At 39.8% G+C, this 22,394-nt stretch overlaps 1 protein-coding gene across 2 annotated transcripts in view; it reads right to left on the minus strand.

Moving 5' to 3' along the window:
- Positions 1-22,394, minus strand: part of LOC140487770 (breakpoint cluster region protein) — a 457,801-nt gene that overhangs the window by 130,207 nt on the left and 305,200 nt on the right. For both annotated transcript variants that reach the window (XM_072587008.1, XM_072587009.1), the window contains exons 10-13: positions 20,384-20,552; positions 14,098-14,217; positions 12,435-12,510; positions 9,674-9,778 (exon numbers count right to left, since the gene is read on the minus strand). In XM_072587008.1, coding sequence (XP_072443109.1) covers positions 9,674-9,778; positions 12,435-12,510; positions 14,098-14,217; positions 20,384-20,552 — 470 coding nt within the window. The remainder of the gene's footprint in view (positions 1-9,673; positions 9,779-12,434; positions 12,511-14,097; positions 14,218-20,383; positions 20,553-22,394) is intronic.

Here is a 22,394-nt window from a genome sequence, read left to right on the forward strand (position 1 = left end):
TGCTGGTGTGTGTGTGTGTGTGTGTGCGTGTGCGTGTGCGTGTGTGTGTGTGTTCAGGTTTCTGTATCTTCTGCCTAACAGAAAAGGTTATAGGAGATTATTACTTTGATGATGTTGGCAGCCTTTCCGCAGCAGCGAGCCACATAAGTGGAGTCCATGAATAGAAGGTTGGCTTCTGTGATGGTCTGGGCTGTGCACATCACCTTCTCTAGTTTCTTACATTCCTGGGCAGAGCAGTTGCCATACCAGGCCGTAATGCACCTGGACAGTATGCTTCCAAAGGTGCATCTGTACAAGTTGGTGAGGGTCCTTATGGACACAGCTGTGTGAGGAAGAAAAGGCCTTGTTGTGCTCTCGTCTGTCGCATTTACCGTGGGAAGTCCAGGACTGATTGTCATTTATCGTCCCTCCAAGGAGATTGACATCGTCCACCCTCTCATGCTCAGTTCTGTTGATGTATAATGGGCATGTTTTCATCCTTTCTTTCTGAAGTCAATGATCAGTTTTTTAGTTTTGCCAACACAGAGAGAGGTTGCTCTGACTGCACCATGTCAACAAGCCCTCTATATTCCTTATATACTTTGACCAATGTCATTGTGAGATACCCGTCCTGCTATGGTGGTTTGGTCAGTGAACTTGTAGATGGCGTTCATTGGGAATTTGGTGACACAGTCATGGATGTACAGGGTGTACAGTCAGAATAAGAGGGCAAAATTGAAGTAATTCATAAAAGGAGCAAAAAAGTGATGATGAAAAACATTTACAGACTGTGAATAAAGTAGCTAAATTCTGGAACACACTATCCAAAAGTGTAGTGGTTCAAGTGAGGCTTTCAAAAAGGAATTGGATAATTACCTGAAACAAAAGAATGTGAAGGGTGACTGGGTGAAGCAAGTTTTTCCAACCAAACAGCAATTATGGAGGAATAAAATTATTCACAGACCCAAAGCTTACAATGTGCAAAACAGCAAACCAACATGTATTGGGGTCCAGTAAATTATATCACATCTCAGAACATCCTGAAAGATTGTGGTTTAGCCTGCCAATCTGTACCTGCCAATCTGGTCTGGACAGATTATTTTACAACTGAAAACAATACATTTAATCAAGGTGCGGTATCCCTAGCTCCCAAGCTGATCTTTATGTAAAATAATTTAAATTCCTTACACAACAGTGTGGAATGCATGTTGTCTAGGACTAGTGATTGTGACAACAACTTCTTCCATTTCTTAATTAGATTAGCCAGTGGTGTTCATCCTGTGTCATTGTGTAATGCCGTAAATAGTCCTTTGTTAATTATACTAGACCTGTTCTAAGCAAAGTAAACTAAAGATAACAGAATAGTTTATGAAGTTCTAGAAACTCTGTATGATTTCCTAGGTTAACAGTTGAGATAGTCTTTCTGCCTGTGTAAAAGAAAGGCTGCTCAATCTTTGAATGAAAATACTCTGTGCTGAGTATCTATCTAAAAATACTTCACAACACAGAGAGTTGTGCCACTGGGTGAGTTGCTCACTGAAAGAAATGGTGCAGATATAATGGGTCAAACGGCCACCTTCTGTGCCATTACGATTGATCCGACCTTGATTCACTTTTGAGAACTCCAAATAATTAAATTCTCAATTCTTGGCTAATTTAAGTCAGACTGCACATTCCACGGCTGACAAATGGAAACTTTATGTTCATTTTCTAAATTATTTCGCTTAGACTTTTTGAAGAATGGTGCTGGGTTTAAAAACTGTGAACAAATCAATTATCTCTATTTACATGACATCAATAATTTCTTTTAAAAGGATTTCTATGAAGCAGCTAAAAATGAACCACACTTTAAATCATGTACTCTCTATTCCTCTTGCCAATACTGTAGGCTCCTAATAGTTAAAATAATAAGAACGGAATAATTAAGGAAACAGCACTCAGATTTCACATAACTAATAATTAAAAACAAAGGTTTACATATAACAAGGTAATAAAGCAAGACTGTGACTATAATTCCCCAAATACCAAGATTTTGTTCCTGCTCATAATTACATCAATAGACGTCCAGCATTACAGTGCCTAATTGGTCTCTGAAATAAACTTTTTTTATTTTTGTGTATAATGTACTCTGAAGTGATTAAACCATCTGAACATTATCTACAAACATACTATAATGTTAAGTAAAGTATGCTTATAACTGATCATTGGCTCATAACAATTTTAAAATGAAATAGAGTTCTTCATCATAATATATCATTGGCAAAATGCATTACACAATACTTAGTTACTCTGTAGGTACTGCTGTGATGTGTTTACAATGTAATTAATCCTTTAAATAAAGTAATGCGACAACTTACAAAACTTGCTAAATGATGAATTTGTATCCTCCATGCTATTTACAATGTTTCTTTGAACTACTACTACTCCTCCTCCAGCTTTCCTCCGAGATCCAAGCACAACACCTTGTAGATGCGACGGTCAAGAAGGCCGTCTTCTTCCTCAGACAGTTTAGGAAATCTGGCATGTCCATAAGGATCCTCACCAATTTACATAGATGCACTACTGAAGGCATACTGTCCAGGTTCAAAATGGCCTGGTATAGCAATTGCTCTGCTCAGGAATGTAAGAAACTACAGAAGGTGGTGTGCACAGCCGAGACCATCACAGAAACCAACTTCCCATCCATGAACTCCATTTACAAGGCTCACTGCCACGGAAAGGCTGCCACCATCAAAGACTCATCACACCTTGGTAATAATCTCCTATAACCTTTTCTGTCAGGCAGAAGATAAAGAAGCCTGAACACACACACCAGCAGGTTCAGAAACAGCTTCTTCCTGGCCATTATTAGACTGATGAATGACCTTGCTCAAACAATGCTGATCTTGCTAAAGTTGATCTCGCCTAGCGCACGCCCTGTGCAATGTACCCTGTATGCCTTTATCTTAGTCTTTTTGATCTGTCCATCTTTGCTTATTATGATCTGTCTGTACTGCTCATAAGCAAAGCATTTCATTGTACTTCAGTACATGAGACAATAAATCAATGTGCCATCACATATATGCTCACTTCCTTACTCCACAGCAGCACCAAATCACCATTGTATTCTTTGACTCATTCAGTGCATTAACAAAAAATTTCTTTGTTCCTTTCAGATCGAGTAGCATGAGCCTTCACAATGTTCTTTCAGATCCTTTACTCTTTCACATTCACCAATTCCGTCCCACCTTCCAATCTCATCCTTTGTCATAATTTTAAAATCTACTCTAGCTACTTCTTTTCAACCCACAACAATGGATTAAGTTTCACACAATGCTCTTCTTTCAGCACCTTTGCATCCCCACTTACATTCTTGGTGTGTTTTTCTCCCTGCAAACCTTTTGTTCTGTCTTCAGAATTGTATCCTTCCCTTCTTTTGTCGCTTTCACCAATAACTGCCAACATTACCATCTCAACTTCTCTATTCCCACTCACTCACTCTAACCTACTTTCTGAACTTGCAGCTCTCCATACTCTCAGGTTATTATGATCTGTCTGTACTGCTCATAAGCAAAGCATTTCATTGTACTTCAGTACATGAGACAATAAGTCAATGTGCCATCACATATATGCTCACTTCCTTACGCCACAGCAGCACCAAATCACCATTGTATTCTTTGACTCATTCAGTGCATTAACAAAAAATTTCATCAGGCTTTTGCCCGATACGTCGATTTCGAAGCTACTCGGATGCTGCCTGAACTGCTGTGCTCTTCCAGCTCCATGAAAGGAAACATCCTTACTACAGCCACCTAGTCAAGGCCTTTCAGTGCCTACTGACTTCAACCAAGTCACCCCTTATTCCTCTAAACCCAGGTGGAAACAAGCCTTGTCATCCAACCTATCTTCGTAAGATATCCATTTCTAGTAAACCTCTTCTGAATCAATGCCCAATGCATTTACATCCTTCCTTAAATAAGATGACCAAAACTGTGCAGAGCATTCAAGATGCAGTCTCAGCAATGCCCTGTCCAAGTTAAGCACAACAATATTATTTTTATGTTCAATTTCTCTCATAATAAAGGATAGCATTTTATGAGAATTCTTAAATCACTTGCTGTGCCTGCAAGACAGCAACTCATGAACCAAAGCATCTAAATCCTTCTGCATCGCAGCTCTGTTTAAATAATGCTGTTTTTTTTCCTGTATACCAAAGTGATCGACTTCACGTTTTCACACATTTCACTCTATCTACCAGATTTCTGCCTACTCACTTCACTTATCTATAATTGGTCTGCATCCTTGATATGACATCTTCACAGCATACTTTCCTACCTATCTTCATATCATCTGAAAGTTTAGCCACCACATATCAATTCCCTCATCATTGATATAAATTGTAAAAAAGACGTCCAAGCACATGCCCATTCATCACATCATGCCAATCAAAAAAAGGCCAATTTATTCATAGACTCTTTTTACTGCCAGCCAATCTCCTATCCATGCTAGTTATGTTACTGTTTCACTATGAGCTCCTATTTTGCACAACCACCTTTCTTTCATTAACTTTACCAAATGCCAACTGGAAATCTAAATGTAGTATAATAATAGGACCTCCTTTAACCACAGCACTTATTACTTCTCCAAAGAATTACAATAAATTGGTTAAATGTTACTTCCCTTTCACAAAATCAAAGACTTTTCCTGATTGCTTTGAGTTTTACCAAATGCATAATCACAACCTCCTTAATGATTGACTCTAACATCATCCCCACAACAGATATCAAGCTGACTGACCGACAAATTCCAATTTTCTGCCTCCAACCCTTTTATTCAAAGGGCTATATTTGCTACTTTCCAGTCTAATGAAACTTTTACAGAATCTAGGGAATTTTGGAAAGTTACCACCAAAACATTTCTGCCTCATCAGTCAATTTTTCCAAGATTCTAAGGTGGAGTCTATCAGGACCCAGACAAGTATCAACCTTCAGCCCAATCAGTTTGCTCAGTATCATTTTCCCAGTATTCATAACTTGATCAAGTTCCTCTCTTTTGATTTGATTTATTGTCGACACATGTACCTAAATATAGTGAAAAGCTTTGTTTTGCAGGCAAATCATTGCAAACAGGGACATCACAGATCATAGGGTGCTTAGACTGTGACGCTCTTCCTTCAACTCCTGATTTACCCCGTTACAAGAATGTTTTCATGTATAGTGAAGTTACAAGCAAAATATTTCTTCATTACATCCACGACTCTTTAATACCTCTCAACACATTCTCAACCTCTAAAGGATCAACACTTCTTTTACTTACTCTTTTCGTTTTGAAGACATCTATGAAAACACCTGCTATTTGTTTTTTTTTCACATTTCTAGTCAGCTTCTTCTCATGTCCTGATTAATGTTTCAGTCATTTTTGATATGTTTTGCATTCTGACAAGTCATCTGACTTATCCCTTATCTTTGTACAATTATATGTTGTTCCTTTAAGTTTGATGCTTTTCCTCAGTTCTTTAGCAGATGGTCAGCTGCATCTTTTTTTTTAGAAGTAGAAAGACATGTTTTCTGAGTATTCTCAAATATCCCTTCAAATGTCTGCCACTTCTTCTCAGCCAATCTGTCTCCTCACCTGGTCTTTTTTCATTCATTTGTGGGACGTAGGTATTAGGGGCCTTATTAGTCCTTCCACTCATTTTTTTATATCACGTGGAGTGAGTTGAATGGAGATTGAGACCTGTGAACCTCTGGAAGAGCCCAAGATGAATTGTTCACTTGGCATGCCTGACTGAAGTTTGTTGCAAATTATTAAGCTTTATGTTTTCCGTTGATGTGCTGCATTCCGACCATTATTGAGGATGGGGATATCTGTGGAGCCTCTTCCTTCGATGAGTTGTTTAATTGTCTACCAACATTCAAGACAGGATTTGGGAGGACTGCAAACCTTAATTCTGAATAATTGCTTGTGTAATTGCTTATTCTACCACCTTTTGCTTATGCTGTTTGGCACATGAGTATTGTATAAGTGCTTCATCAGGAATCAGCTTATGCTCGAAGCTTCCACTCTCCTGCTCCTCGGATGCCTGACCTGCTGTGCTTTTCCAGTGTCACCTGCTTTGATTCTGATCTCCAGCATCTGCAGTCACCTTCTCCTTATATTGTATATTCACTAGGTTGGTGCCTTTTTTTGGTAGGCATTCTTGGTGCTGCGTCTGGCACGCCCTCTTGCATTCTTCATTGTACCTAGGTTGACCTCCTGGATTGATGATTTTTGTAGAGTGTTTTTTTTTATTATTCATTCACAGGGTGGTCAAAGTCAGAAGTCACACAACAACCACATTATAGTCCAATAGGTTTATTTGAAATCACAACCTTTCAGAGCATTGCTCCATCGTCAGATGAAATGACTTCATCTAATGAAGGGGCAGTACTCCGAAGGGTTGTGATTTCAAATAAATCTGTTAGACTATGACTTCGTGTTGAGTGACTTCTGACATTGTCCACCCTAGTCCAACATTAGCATCTCCACATCATGGCATTCGTAGGATGCGGGCATTGCTGGCTGGCCAGCATTTATTGCCCATCCACAGCTGCCCTTGAACTGAGTGACTTAGTAAGCCATTTCAGAGGACAGTTGATAGTCAACCACATTGTTATGGCTCTGTAGACAAGACCAGGTGAGGATGGTAGATTTCCTTCCCTGAAGAACATTAGTGAGCCAGATGGACCTTCCTCTCAATCGGTAAATGGTTTCATGATCATTAGGGGATTTTTAATTCAAGATTTTTTTTACATACATTGAATTCAAATTTTAGCATCTGCTGTGGCAAATGCAGATTGCCCAGAACATTAGCTAAGTTTCAGCATTAATAGTCTAGGGATAATACTACTAGGCCATCACCTCCCCTTAAATATACCAGACTATGAACGTAAAGATTGTATTGAAGGATTAGAACGTAGAACAGTACAGCATAGGAACAAGCCTTTTAGCACACAACATTGTGCTGAATTCTACTGATGCTGATGGCCCACAGCACCTCATGGATGCCCAGTCTTGAGGTGCAAGATCTGTTTAAAGTTTATCTCATTTAGGATAGTAATAGTGCCACATAACACATATTGAAGGTAGGATTTCGTGTCTACAATGACTATACAATGTCGCTTTTAGTGATACTATCATGGACAGATGCATCTGCAGTGGGGAGACTGGTGAGAAAAGCTCAAGTATGTGTTTCGCTTGTTGGTTTCCTCAACACCAGCCGAAGAACCAGACTGACAGCTATGTCCTTTAGGACTCAAACAGCTCCATCAGTAGTGACGTTTCTGATCTACACTAAGTGGTAGATATTGAAGTCCCCCACCAGGGTACATTCTGTGCCCTTGCCATCCTCAGTGCTTCCTCCAAGTTGTGTTCAACATAGAGGAATACTTTTTCATCAGCCAACACAGAAAAGCATGACGTGGTGATCAGCAGGAAGTCTCCTTGCCTATTGTTTGACTTGTTGCTGTGAGAGTCAATGTTGAGGAATCGTAGGGTAACTCTCTCCTGACTGCAGATTGCTACCTTTGCTGGGTCTTTCCTGCTAGTGGGACAGGATATACCCAGGGATGGTTATGGTATTGTTTGGGGCATGTAAGGTGTAATTCAGAGTATGACTATGTCAGAGTGTTGCTTGATTAGATCATGTGACAGCTAGCACTAGCACCCAAATCCTAGTAAAGAGGACTTTGCAGGGTTGACAGCTTTATGTTTGCCGCTAGCATTTCTGGTGTTTTAGTTGGTGGCAGGTGGTATGTCCTGTTTCAATCCAGTGGTTGATTGAGATGATGCTGCTCCTTTAACAAGGTTATGTTGCCCTTGGTTTTTTCTTCAGAAAGTCGAAAAAGCACAGGTTCTGAAAAGTCTATGAGTTTGAAGGGTTTTAGGGCCAGTTTGATTATAGCTAACAGATACTGCCTCATGAAAAAGGCTTTTATTTATTTTACAAACTATTGTACAATGAAAGGGGAGTGGCCAGTTCTCCCAATTCAGCTTTTCTTTGGTTTGATTTGTTTTTTGTCATTCTGGCTATTCACTGAAAGCAGTTAGTAGTGTTGTAAAGTTGCAGGACCCAAAAAGAAGCTGGTCCATGCTGATCCTCTTTCTCTGACTTCTCTCCTGTAAGATTCTCTCCTGTTTGATTTTACCTTTTGTGCCAAGGGATGTTTATGGGGATTGTTGCAGTATTTGAAATAGCATCATTAAATTGAGATAATACTGGGTTTTCGGATAGATTAAATTATCCAGTATTCTATTCTCTCTTGTTTGTTTCATTGCAAATAAATTCTGTTTTATTTAAAACTAAGTGACTGGGCCAGGCGACTCATTCCTGGAATATTTCCTGCTTAAAATAACTAGCAAAGTTAGGAGCCAGGCTACTTTCTTGAAATGTTTTGAGGAGGTCTGGCCTGGTACATAACAAGTATTGGACAAACAGGCAGAAAACTAGCCACCAGGATATATGAACATCAAACAGCCACAAAACGACATAACCCTCTCTCATTAGTATCCTTACATACGGATGAGGAAGGACACCACTTTGACTGGGACAACACATCCATTCTAGGACAAGCCAAACAGAGATACGCACGAGAATTCCTAGAAGCATGGCATTCAAACCAGAACTAGTTGACACCATCTACCACCCGCTGAGAAAAAGAACAGGAAATGACATCACCACAGGAAATGACATCACCAACTCAAAGAAGCCCAAACATATAAATAGAAAGCAGGAATTATTGCCTGGAGGCCCACTGAAAATGTTGCCTAGTAGGGTGATGACACGGGTGGAAATGAGCCTTCCAACTCAGCGAGCAGAGCTACATCCTAAACTTACTACTGCCATGATTATTACTGTTCCTTTATCATAAGCACATAATATTTCTTTTTGTTTGCTACTTCCTATGTTGTGATTACTGTTACGGAGCCTATACACCAACCCACTAATGATTTATTTCCTCTACACTTCTTTATCTATCCCCATCCTGCATTCTGATCTCCTAAACATCTAAAAATTGTACCAAACCAGCTTTGATTGAGTGCTGGCCATCTACTGACAACAATTGTCTAGCTTCCTATTATTCTCACATGACAATTTTAAATAAACTGTACTATGGGCTCATTTTCATGCCATACATACAGTCCAGTGGTCATGTTTTTGCATAGCACACCAAACTTTTCATGTTTTTTTTAAGCATACCACACAGGTCCTTTGCCACACTCTGATGGGTGCAGTTCTCAGACTCCTTCCTTCCATCTTCCAGCGCAGCATCACAACCATAATCATTCACAGTTTCTCCCTCAGCATGGTATGTAGCAATGTCAGATTCCCTCACAAATGCTTCTGACTCATTGTTTTCAATTTAAACTGGAGGGTGAGCATTAATTACGAATTCACTTGAGTCTCATCTGAAAGACGATACTGCCCGACAATGCAGCACTTCCTCAATACTACATTTAAATGTCAGGTTCAGATTTTGGTTTTAAGTATCTGGATTAGGACTTAGGGTAGAAGGAGATTTGTATGGAACATAAAACCTGAATGTAAACTGGTGGGCTCAATAGGCTGTTTTCTGTTCTGCAAAATATTTTTTAGGGGAAAATATGACAAATCATTCGGAAATATCTAGTTCAGAGCCACTCTCAAAATATCATAAAAACACATTTTGTTTCTTACCTTCTTTATTGATAGTTAATGGAATGTTGTGAACGGTTTGCAGCTTCACACATGAATTTGTGAGCATCTGTAGTTCAACAGAAGTGAGTGAAAAACTCTTAAAACCTGAAAAGGAAACATATTTTAGCCACTGTACTGAAAATCCATGATTACTTGGAAAGCAAGCAAGTATTTTTATTTTGTTTTATTTTTAAAGGCATTGTATGATACAATATTGATAAAACTCACAAACTTAAAATAGCAAACACCACTGAAAAGGACAATGTAAGAGGGTTCAAAAATACTAAAATGCCTGGTTAGGAAGGGATTAAGCAGCATTCTGGAAGTTCAGAGAACTGAATCATTTCATTTTGATGAGCATGAAAATACTTCCTGTCCACAAGAAATCTTTTGAACATCAGTTATAATTCTATTTTTAATTTCTTAATTATTTCCTGCTACAGGTCTCAACAGTCACTAGGCTGCAGCTTCATCTAAGACAGTGACAATAATAGCGGGAATAGCTAGAGAGAAAAAATGAATAAAGGACAAGAGAAAGCAGAGAGAGAAAGGGACAGCACGAGCATGAATGAGAGGGGAGCAAGAGTTGAAAAGGGGAAAGGGGGGGTGGAGGGAAGGAAAGGTGAGTGAGAAGAGGGAGGTCAGAAAGGAAGCAAGTGAAGGGAACAGGAATAGGGAGAATAGAACTGAGAAAACTAAGGGTAGAGAGTGGAGCATAGTGCAGAGAGAAACAGAGGAACTGAATGAGTGAGAGAGAGAGAATGTGCATGTGAAAGACCCTCTGATTTGCCCATCTCTTCAGTTAGAGTTACTATCTTGAGCCTGTTATGGGGAAAATCACCAGTCTCGGAGCCAGAATTGGAATTCAATAACAGAGTTTATTGTACAAAGAAACTGGAACTCCGGGGAGAGAGAGACATCTGACAGCACGGCTGTCAGCTGTGAGCCTTTTCTTAGCCTCCGAGCACATCACAATATTTTATACATTTCATAGTCCAGATATGGAGTGTTTGTTCGTGCAACATGGTTTGTTTACAGAAGACATTACAGAAACATTGTCAATTTCAGAGGAATGTAACAGAGTCATTGTCAGTTTCAGCAGCTACGCAGAAGTCCATTGCTGCAGTAATTGGTCGTGATTGTTCTTCCTGAGAAGGAAGAGATTTGCAGTAATGGAAAACTATAAGGTATTAACACTTGTGCACAAGCAGTCTCAGGTCATTAACATTTCTACTGAAGGTGGTGGCTGGGCTCAGACACTTTGGCGGACAGTAGGCATGACTGACGTGTATCCTCTCCCCCACCCGCCTTCAACTAATTATCTATGCTGTGTGTCTATTGTACTGGTATCCTGTTGGCCTTAGGCAGTATCTGTGTATACTTTGCTATACTTTTCCAAGTAATGGCTCAGCGGCCATCTTGTGTGCTAAGTAACCAACTTATGGCTCAGCAGCCATCTTGTGTCTGTGTGCCTCGTGTCAACTCACATTTCAAGCCTAATACATAGCAACATATAGAATTTACAGCATAAAAACAACATCTGGCCATAGGTTCATACAGTTGTTATGCTCCACATGAGGTTCCTCCCATCCTCTACACCTCATCCCACCAAAATGTACTTCAGTTTCTTTCTCCTTTTGTGTTTATTCAGCTTCCCTTTAAATTAATCCAAGATATTCAATTCACTGATTCTCTGTAGCAGCAATGCCTGCATTCCACCACTCTGGGAAATAAGTTTGCTAAATTTCCTTCTGGATCTATTATTAACCATCTTAAATTCATCACAGCTGAATTCTGATCACCCCAAACTGGAAACATTCCTATAGAAACCCTACTGAACTCATTCTGAATCTTAAAGGCTCCTACCAGGTCACCTCTCAACCTTCTCATTTTTAAGAAAAAGTCACCAGCCTATCAAGTGTTTATTTTCCTGATGGGATCCTCTTCCTTCTGGTATCATCCTTGTGAATCTTTCTTGTATCTTTCCAGGGGAATCTCAGTTCCTTTTATGACAGAGAGCCTAGAACTGTGCACAGACTTCAAACTTCACTTGGCATAGTTGAAGAATGCAGTCCGGCTAAACCTGCCTTGAGAGAAAATGAGGACTACAGATGCTGGAAATCAGAGTCGAGAGTGTGGTGCTGAAAAATCACAGCAGGTCAAGCAACATCTGAGGAGCAGGAGAATCGACATTTCTGGCAAAAGCTCTTTCATCAGGGCTTCCTAAAGGACTTACGCCCGAAACGTCAATGTGCTTTTCCAGCATCACACTCTTAAACCTGTTTTGGTACAAACTAAATAGAATTACAGCCTCATGCAAAGTGCTAGAAGTCTGAACTGAAAACAGGAAGTGTTAGAAGTACCCAGGCCAGGCAATATCGTGCAGAGTGAAATAAAGTTAACATCAGAATAGAATACCACTCTAACACAGCAGATACAGCAGGAAGTCAACCTCTCACAACATGCGAACATGCCATGTCTAAAGTCATAGTTGATGAGTTTACTTTTGTATAACTAACTCATTCACATTCAGACATTTGGTTGAGAAAAATGTGTGCAGTATTGAAATAATCCTTTATGAATGAGTCTGGCATAGTAATATCATAAATTTAAAAAAATTTAACTCTGATAACGACCGAGTCTACCACAACATTTTAGTGCTACACTGCAGGTATTTTATGCGCAAACTCTAGGAAACCTTGTGTTGCAGGTTTGCAGACCCCGTCCAAATTTTTAATATAAATGAAATAAAATTACTTACATTTCTTTTGCTGCTCACGGATGATTTCTCTCCATTCAGCCCTCTCATAATCTGATGATATCAGGAATACATAGCTCTACAGATAGAGGATATCTTACAATGTGCAAATTTCACAAAAGTCACCATAAAATTAGTAGTACAAATTCTCCATACAATATGTATAAAACATAGATCTGACAGCAGCCTTACAAAATCAAAATTTAGCATTGTTACTCAGGTACAAATCTAAACAGTTATCTCAGAAACAGAAGTGGGGGGAGAAATACAAAATAAAGATTTGGTGAATTGATGAAATTTACTCTGATTTTCTCTCCATGTTCTTTCCTGATCTATATCATATCAGCTGTCTGTATTAAATTTAAGACCATAATAAATACAAACAGGAGTAAGTCATTCAGTTCCTCGAGCCTGTACCACCATTCAACAAGATCATAGCTGATTCAACATTCCTCACACCCACTTTCCTGTGTTGTCTCATTAACCCTTGATTTCACTACTGATCAAGAATCTATCTCAGCCTTAAATATACAGAAGGACTCTGCCCCCACAGCTCTTTATAACAAGGAGTTCCAAAGATTCACAACCCTCTACAAGAAGAAATTCCTCTTCATTTCAGTCTTAAACGGGCAGCCCTTTAGTCTGAGACTATGTCCTCTAGTGCTAGGCTCTCCTAGGAGGGGAAACATCCTCTCAGCGTTTCCCATCAAGCCCCTTAAGAATTCTATATGTTTCAACAAAATTACCTCTCATTCTTCTCAGCTCCAGTTAGTAGAGTGCCAACCTGTTTAGCCTTTGTTCATAAAATCTCTCCATACCATCTCTCAACTGCCTCCAATGAAATTATATCTTTCCTTAAGGGGACCAAAACTGCTTAAATCATTTCCAATGTGGTCTCACCAGCACCTTGTCCAGTTAAAGGAAGACTTCCCAACTCATATTCCCAATCCCCCCTGAAATCGGGCAATATTCTAATATCTTTCCTGATTACCTCCTCTGTACCTGTTTGCTAGCTTTCTATGCTTGATGCAGCTTGATGTGTTGTAGCTTTCTGCACTTTTTCTCCACCTTTTCCAACTTGAAAAATTTTACATTTTCCCACATTATATTCCATTTGCCAATTTTATGCCCACTTAATATATCTCTATAAACTGTACACTCTTTGCAATTTGCCTTTCTACATATTTTATGTCACCTGCAAATTTGCCTACAGGACATTCACCTCCTTCCTCCAAGTCATTGATATACAATGTAAACCGTTGCAATTCCAGCACTGATTGCTGTGGAAACCCACACTGGTTACAGGTTGCCAATCTGAAAATGAACCCCTAATACCCAGTTTCCTGCCAATTAGCCAATACTCTATACTTGCTAAACATTACCTCCAACACTATGATACTGAAATTTGACCCTTTTGAGCCTTGGAGTAAGGAGACTTATGCTGTGCCTGCCATGTTGAGTTTCTGTATTCATATATAATGTTGTGGTGAAGGCCTGGTGCTTCAGCCCCAAAGATGAAAATTAAGTAATCTTCATACTTGGATTAATGTGACACACGCAGAATGTACTATTTTAATTCTCACTCAAAATTATAACATTCTTAGGATGTCCTAGCCTTTGTAGAAAACAAGTTTGAAATACACAATCCCAGTGAATGAATAATTACCTTGCCATGCCTGTTATGTACTCTGAAAGCCATGTTTGGAGACATCAGCAGTAACAGAGATTCCTGTTCTGATAGTTTCTTTTTCAGCCGTTCAATCACTTTGCTGCCTTTATTGGCTTTCTGAACAAAAAAAGACAATATTGAAGTTAGTACTTCAAGAGCTTCAAGTTTATATTTCAATGAATATTTCCTTTCTCAATAGTCAAACAACATAGATAGAAAAAACTCCATTTCAACTGAAACTAACTCTTCACACAGTTTATCAATAACTATGTTGCATGAGTCTGGACAGTATATGATATATTCAAGTCATTGAGCTAATGATGTCTCCCTGTCCCCTGAAATTAGTAATTATAGGTATTAATCATTGTTCTAGATACTCCATAGGATATTTAGAAATAACAGCTGAGAATCTGAGCTTCCAATAGTGAATATTGCGAGGTTTGGCACAGAGGTGCAACAGAAACCTGGAAGTTGTGTTTCTCCAAAAATAACCTGGGTAAGTTCATCCTGATAGTCATCCCTGACTCTGTCAGCATGGATACTTGAGGTGATTGGCCTGTATCTCTAAATAAATCAACACAATTGTGAATAGAGATGGTCCGAATTCTGCTGGCATTCCCACCTCTGTCTCTGCTCACAATCCCAATCCTCCTCCACCAGTTACCTCCAATATCCACACAAGTTCTTCCATCTCCACCTTTCCGTTTCTGCTGACAAGACCCTCCCTTTCCTTCAGTGTCATTGGTGCACTTCTGGTTTTAATCATAAACCTATTCTCATTCTTTAGGTTTGCCTCATGCCACTCTACCTTTTACAGGCCTGGCACTGCTCACAATCCGTGCTCCTGGCACCAAAATCTCTGTTTAAACCTCTCACCCTTATCACACCTGTGGTTCCTCAGCTTTTCAGCAGGGGACAAGGTTGGACTATGTGGCTAGGTCTCATAGGGCTGGAAGCTGAGCTGTTGGTGAAATGGAGTTAGGGAGGCTGGGGCTACAGGTCCAGGTCTGTGGAATTGGTGGGGATCGGGGAGTTAGAATAAAAAAATTGTTGAAAGAATGAAAATATTTAAAAACAAACATTTATTCATCACCAAGCTAAAGGCAGACCTCAACACCTTGAGCTCATGACATTAATAGGAAGCCAGCCATGCCATAATTGTACCTCACCATTCAACCTCCCTACCGATATCACTAGATTCACTATTATCCCATTATAATAATAATCATTAACATTTTACAACAACATAGGCATTTATTTTTTGTGACAATCTCTCCTTGTCTTAATTAAATGTGCAAATTGCTTCTCTGCCCAACAAAAATTATGCAGAATGGATCGAGTCTCCCACTTCCCAAAGGTTTCAATAGAAACACACCTTGACTTTCACCTTTGAGCTTCCAATAACTCTACCTTTCACATGATGGAGAACTGATTATTCATTGAGTCATAGGCATGTCTATGACACATTATGTAGGCCAATCTATAAGTTTTAATACAAACAACTATTGTAAACTGCAAAGTATCCTAAAAGGGAAGGAGTCTATATGACCTTTCATCTTCCCAGCAGTAAATTCTAACACAGTGAAATTGTGCTTTAAATAAACATTAATTGTTCAATCTTCTCTGAACAGTGAAAGAGTTGCATGACATATCCATTGTTACAATGACCAGGAGAAGGGTCAGAATAACGTTGCTCATTCTACAAACCTTTTTAAAAATATAGTTTGTTTGAAAATCCAAGGTCTAAATGAAATGAAATTAACAGATACGACATACAATTCCATAAGTCTGTGCTTGACATCGCATATTAGATTGCTCTAATATTTAAAATAACTTCTAAAGATGAAAAGTTGAGTGGGAAACTTAAGATAAATTAATCCAAATACAGCTTCACATGATGTCTTGAAGTAGAGATGACAGGAAGTAGAGTCACAAATTGCCTGTGATACAGCATATCGAAATTATTTACATCTTTAAACCCCTTAAATTGTATCAGACCTTAATTTTTGGGTCATCCATTAAAATTAAAACCCTTGAGTCAGTTTAAAATTGTTCTTAAATTAAGCACTGTTTTGGGCTTTTTGTCACTGAAAAATGGATTGAACTTGCCCTACTCATGTACATTTGGACCTTGCAGCAAATAAGTAGGATCTCAGCTTCCATTTCTAGTGGAAGGCCGGGACTCCCTGTAACCATGCAAACCATTCCTCCATATTAATAGCTCATTTAAATAACACCTTTAACAGAGCAAAACACGGGGGTAAAAACATAACCAAATAAAAATAAACAGTGGGAACCGAAGTAATATTAGAAAGGATGAACAAAAGCTGTATTAAAGAACTGGATTAAAGATGAGAATTTTCCTAAGGGGTTTGAAAGCAAAGATAGGGGTAGGTTTAGGGAAGGAATTCTAGAGTGTGATACCAAGCTACCAACAATGGGACAACAGCATTCAAAAAATGCAGGGTCAGAGGAATACACATGTTGGCAGGAGAGACTCTTATTCATTTTCTAGATGTGGGTATCGCTGGCTAGGTCTGCATTTATTGCCCATCCCGAAATGCCCAGAGTTAATACTCAACCACTTTGCTGTCGGTCTGGAGTCACATGCAGGCCAGACCGGTTCCTTCCCTTGAAGGATATTAGTGAACCAGATGGGCTTTTCCGACAATCAACAATAGTATCGTGGGCATCATTAGACTCTTTATTCCAGATTTTTTACTGAATTCAATTTTTATCCAGGTCTCCAGAAATTACCGGGTCTCTGGATTAATATTTTGGCAACAACATAATTAGGTCATTGCCACCCAGGCTGAAAGATACTGTAGAGGACTAGGCCTCAAAAGTATTTAAATACCGGGATGTCAATTTTAATTTGACGTATTCGAACACAGGCAGTTGAAATCTATTAGAGGTTGAATAATTAAATACAGCGTCACATACTCAAGGAAACTAAATTACACACATTAAATGACAGCCTCAGTAGTATATTCTGCATCCTGAACTTTTTTTTTAAATGCAGGTGACCAGGGCATGGGCTGCTGACAAGTGGAACTTAATGCGGGACATATTTTACAAGAGCAAATAAAGGGAACGTCTTTCCATTGGTAGTGGAACAGTAATTAGAGGACATATTTAAAATAATTGTCAAAGGGATTAGGTAAGGAAATGAGGAGGAACTTGCTTCTCTCAACCTGGGCCATTAGCCAGTCAGAGATGTGATTTGGCACACTCCTGATTAGTTCTCAGACATTTTGTTATAAAACACTATTTTGACCACTCTCAAGAAATATACCATATTTCTGACATGTCCTAATCAGTTTATCAATACTTTATGGAAGCTAAAATTTCCCTCAATAAACCAGGCAGCTTCTACCACATGTTTGTCTAATCTCTACATTTACATATTTTATCATTTCATAGCTGCTGTCAGAGGGCCTTTACATAATGCACTCAATAGTCTTAAATAATTTCCTATTTCTTAATTCTACCTCATACTGTAATTATTGCCTGCTTACCTCTCATTATGTCTTCTCTGATAGCTAATGTGATTTCATCCTCAATTACTTGATTACTCTCCCTTTACCAAGAAAGGGAAGGTGGGGGATGGCTGATAGTTTCGAGAGTGTGGTGTTGGAAAAGCACAGCAGGTCAGGCAGCATCTGAGGAGCAGGAGAGTCAACGTTTCGGGCATAAGACCTTCATCAGGAATGAGGCTTGTGGGCTGGGGGTAGCTGAGAAATAAATGGGAGGGCATGGGGCTGGGTGGAAGTAGCTGGGAATGCAATAGATAGTTGAAGGTGGGCAGAAGGTGATAGGTCAGAAGGGAGGCTGGAGCGGATAGAAGGGAAAGACTATGGACAGGTCAAGAGGGCAATGCCGAGTTGGAGGCTTGGGACTGGAATAAGGTGGGGGGAGGGGAATGAGGAAACTGGTGAAATCCACATTAATCCCGTGTGGCTGCAGTGTCCCAATGTGGAAGATGAGGTGTTCGTCCTGCATGCATCAGGTGGTTAGGGTTTGGCAATGGAGGAGGCCCAGGACCTACTTGTTCTTGGTGGAATGGGAAGGGGCGTTGAAGTGCTCAGCCACAGGGTGGTGGGATCGCCAAACCCTAACCATCCGACGCCTGGAGGAAGAATGCCTCACAGAGTCATGCCACTTGTCCATGCGACCAGATATCCTAAATTAATCTAGGCCCAATTGCCAGCACTTGGCCCATATCCCTCTAAACCCTTCCTATTAATGTACCAATCCAGATGTCTTTCAAATGTTGTAATTATACCAGCCTCCACCACTTTCTCTGGCATCTCATTCCATATATGCACCACACTGTGTGTGAAAAAGTTGCCTCTTAGGTTCCTTCCCTTCTCACATTTGAAACATTTACAGAAATGGTCTGCCATTCATGTTTTTGTCATTTGCAAATTCAACATTGTGCAAAGTAATCTCTGCACCATATAATCTACATGGTATTAATGTTTGCCTATCTATGGTTTTCATGAGACATATCGTTACTTGGAGGTTGTTCCCAGACACATAATTATAAGAGATGTTTTTATTATTTTAATCTCCTGCACAATACCAATTTACCTTTATCTCAAGAATAAAACACAGCATATAGTCACACATTAACTAGTGTAATTTTTTGGATAAGACCATAAGATGTAGGATCAGAAGTAGGCCATAGGTCCCATCAAGTCCACTGCACCATTCAATAAGGTGGAGGTGCCGGCGTTGGACTGGGGAGACAAAGTCAGAAGTCACACGACAACAGATTATAGTCAAATAAGTTTATTTGAAATGATACAAGCTTTCAGAGCGCTGCTCCTTCACCAGATGCAGTGAGAGAGCAGGACAAAGACACAGTTTATAGGCACAGAGATCAAAAGATCATACAACTGGTGTGAGTGGAGTGTCAGATAATACAAGGGTGTTAAGACGGTATATAAAGTGTCTATAAAGTCAACGTCAGTGCTGTGCTGTCATGATACTCAGACAGAGTGATAGGAATATACAAAAGGTGACATCTCAGGTCAGACACTGAGTTGTAGGTGTGAGGCTTTGTTCAGAATCTGTCGCACAGTTTTAACTTGGAATCAGGTTGGTTTTATTTCAAAAGCTGTAATTTATAAAATGCCACATTGGCTGACTTTGACTGCAATTTGTGTGTTGTTTGAACAAACAGAATATATCTGCAAATCAACAAATATCTTGAATAAAATTATTCATCCCATACATTTATATAGGTGTGTGTGTGTGTGTGTGTGTGTGTGTGCACGCACACATCCGTGTGCGAGTGAGTGAGTGAGTGAGTGAGAGAGGGAGGGGGAAGACAGAGAGAGAGAGAGAGAGAGAGAGAAAGAAAGAGTATAATAAGTAATTCAAAACTGCAAACTAATTAAGGTAGAGAGATCATCATTTATCAAGGCGATACTGTCAAAACAGAAAAATCTCTTTTAATTGCAAAGGTTTGGCAGTGGCGGGCGGGGGAAGCTATCAGTGTTCCTGTCTTCAGTGAGTTAAGAAACACACAATACCAGGTTATAGTCCAACAGGTAAAACAGGTTTAACTGGAAGCACTAGCTTTCGGAGTTCTGCTCCTTCATCAGGTGGTCTTTAGTGAGGGATATCATTGATAAAAACATTTCAATCAAGCTCCATTCCACAGATCTTATGAGCCATTTAAAATTAATGGCTGCAGGCAAGGTATTCCAGGGCTCCAGAATTCTGGCAACTGAGGGAGGCAAGATGTACCATGTCTATCGAAGTTAAGCATTTTTCAAGTTTTATAAACCAAAATAAACCTGGCGCATCAAGCAAACTTTGTCACATTACACCATACCAAAGATCAAAAACCATCACTCCCCAACCAACATGATCTCTCCCTCATAGCTGCCTGACAGAATTACAGAATTGTTATAATGCAGAAGGGTGTCAGTTAACCCATTATGCCTGCATCAGTCCTACTACCTTATACTACCTTTTCCCTATTTGCATGCACATCACTGCATCCAAACTAACTGTCGCTAACAGGTTTGATTTTGGACCAGGGTGGGGGAGTTGGTAGAGAGAAGAGACAGAGGGAAAATAACAAAGTAAAATGCTTTTCATATGAACTGTTGTGAAAAGCTGCTATACTTTGGTCTTCCTGGCATTTCTCAGTTTCTCAGTCACTGAGAAATGCTGCTGCTCCTAGCCCATAAATATTGGGGGGGGGGGGGGGGTAAGTGTCAGAAAATGAGAAAGTTTATCAGAGAGGTAAAGTATGTTTTCACATTACCTTTTCTCTCTGAATTTCATTCTTGATTTGAGAGATCTTTATTTTCATGGTATCCAATTCTTCATCTGGTACCAGTGGAATGGTTGGAGTGTTGTCTGACTCATCCAAATTTTGGAAACTCAGATCAGCAAGAGGAATGTACCACTTACAGTCATATTGTTGGTTTTTGCTAAGAGAGAAAAATAGTATTAGTGTAATTCCAAGATCACTGGTGAAAAAAGAGATCGAACATAGCACACCTTTTTGCAGATTGGTTACCTTAGTACCCTTCAACTCTGGGTGGATGATTGTGAAGTTACTGCTACAATGAGAATGTCATTGCTTATTTGCTGATATTTCTCAATTAATAACACAGAGGTACTCACTGTTGTCATCAGGTACCAGAAAAAAAGTAGCTCAGGTTTAAAACTCTCCATTGTAATTCTGCAAGTACATATGCAATTTTTCAAATCCCTGGTCTTGTCTGTCTACTACACTTGCTTTGCTGGATTCAGATGAACTTGAACGTGCTAATTTAGTATCACTCGTTAGTAATGGTTCAATCTCTAATTTTCTTTCACGGATCTTGAACTCTTGAACTGAACTGTAGGAAAGGTATATCTCCTGACATCCCACATTCTACACCCCAAACATTTCAAATTCATTCACAGATGTGAGCTTTGCTTGCTAAGCCAGCATTCATTGCCCAGAAAGCAGTTAAGAGTCTACCATATACTATGGTCACATGTAGGCCAGATCAGGTAAGGATAGCAGTTTCCTTCCCTAAAGGCTATTAGTGAACCAATGGGTTTTTATGACAAATGACATGGTCAACATTAGACTCTTTTTCTCATTAAACATCAGATTGTTTTCTTCAAATTCAAATTGCATCACGTGCCAGGGCAGGATTTGAACCTGGATCTCCAGAACCTTACCAGGATACTGCTATACCATCATCTCCCTTTATTTACTAATGTGGTATAGGCATCGTTGGCTGGGCCAGCATTTTTTGCCTATTCCCAGTTGCCCTTGAGAAGGTGGGGGTGAACCGCTTTCTTGAACCACTGAAGCCCATTCAGTTTAGGTTTGCACACAGTGTGATCCGGGAGGAAGTTCCAGACTTTTCACCCAGTGACACTAAAGAAATGGCAATGAAATTTCCAATCCAGGATGACAAGTGGCTTGGAGGCAAGATTACAGATGATATTTCCATGTATCTACTGCCCTTATCCTCTTCAACAGTAGTAGTTGAGAGTTTGGAACGTGCTGTCTAAGGAGCCTTGGTGAATTTCTACAGTGTATTTTGTAGATGATATATACTGCTATCATTGAATATTGATGGTGGAGGTAGTGAATGTTTGTGTATGTGGTGCCAAGCAAGTGGGCTGCTTTACCCTGAAAGGATCAAGCTTCTTGAGAGTTGTTAGAGCTGCACTCATCCAGGCAAGAGTGGAATATTTCATCACACTCCTGACTTGTGCCTGTGGATAGACTATGGGGAGTCGGGAAATGAGTTATTTGCTTCAGGATCTCTGGCCTCTGATCCACTTTTGTAGTCTTATGTGGCACAGTGGTTAGCACTGCTGCCTCACAGCACCAGAGACCTGGGTTCAATTCCCGCCTCAGGCGACTGACTGTGTGGAGTTTGCATGTTCTCCCCATGTCTGCGTGGGTTTCCTCCCACAGACCAAAAATGTGCAGGTTAGGTGAATTGGCCATGCTAAATTGGTCATAGTGTTAGGTGAAGGGATAAATGTAGGGGAATGGTTCTGGGTGGGTTGCGCTTCAGCAGGTCGGTGTGGGTTTGTTGGGCCAAAGGGCCTGTTTCCACACTGTATGTAATCTAATCTATTTAAATTGCTAGTCCAATTCAGTTTCTCGTCAATGGTAACCCCATGATGTTGATAGTGAGGAAATGTCACTGAACAATGTCACTGGAAGTCAAAGGCCAGTGGTTATGATTTTCTCTTACTGGAGATGATATTGCTCAACATTTGTGTGATGTGAATGTTACCTCCCATGTTTCAGCCCA

The sequence above is a fragment of the Chiloscyllium punctatum genome, chromosome 17, assembly GCF_047496795.1.
Source record: "Chiloscyllium punctatum isolate Juve2018m chromosome 17, sChiPun1.3, whole genome shotgun sequence".
Taxonomy (NCBI): domain Eukaryota; kingdom Metazoa; phylum Chordata; class Chondrichthyes; order Orectolobiformes; family Hemiscylliidae; genus Chiloscyllium; species Chiloscyllium punctatum.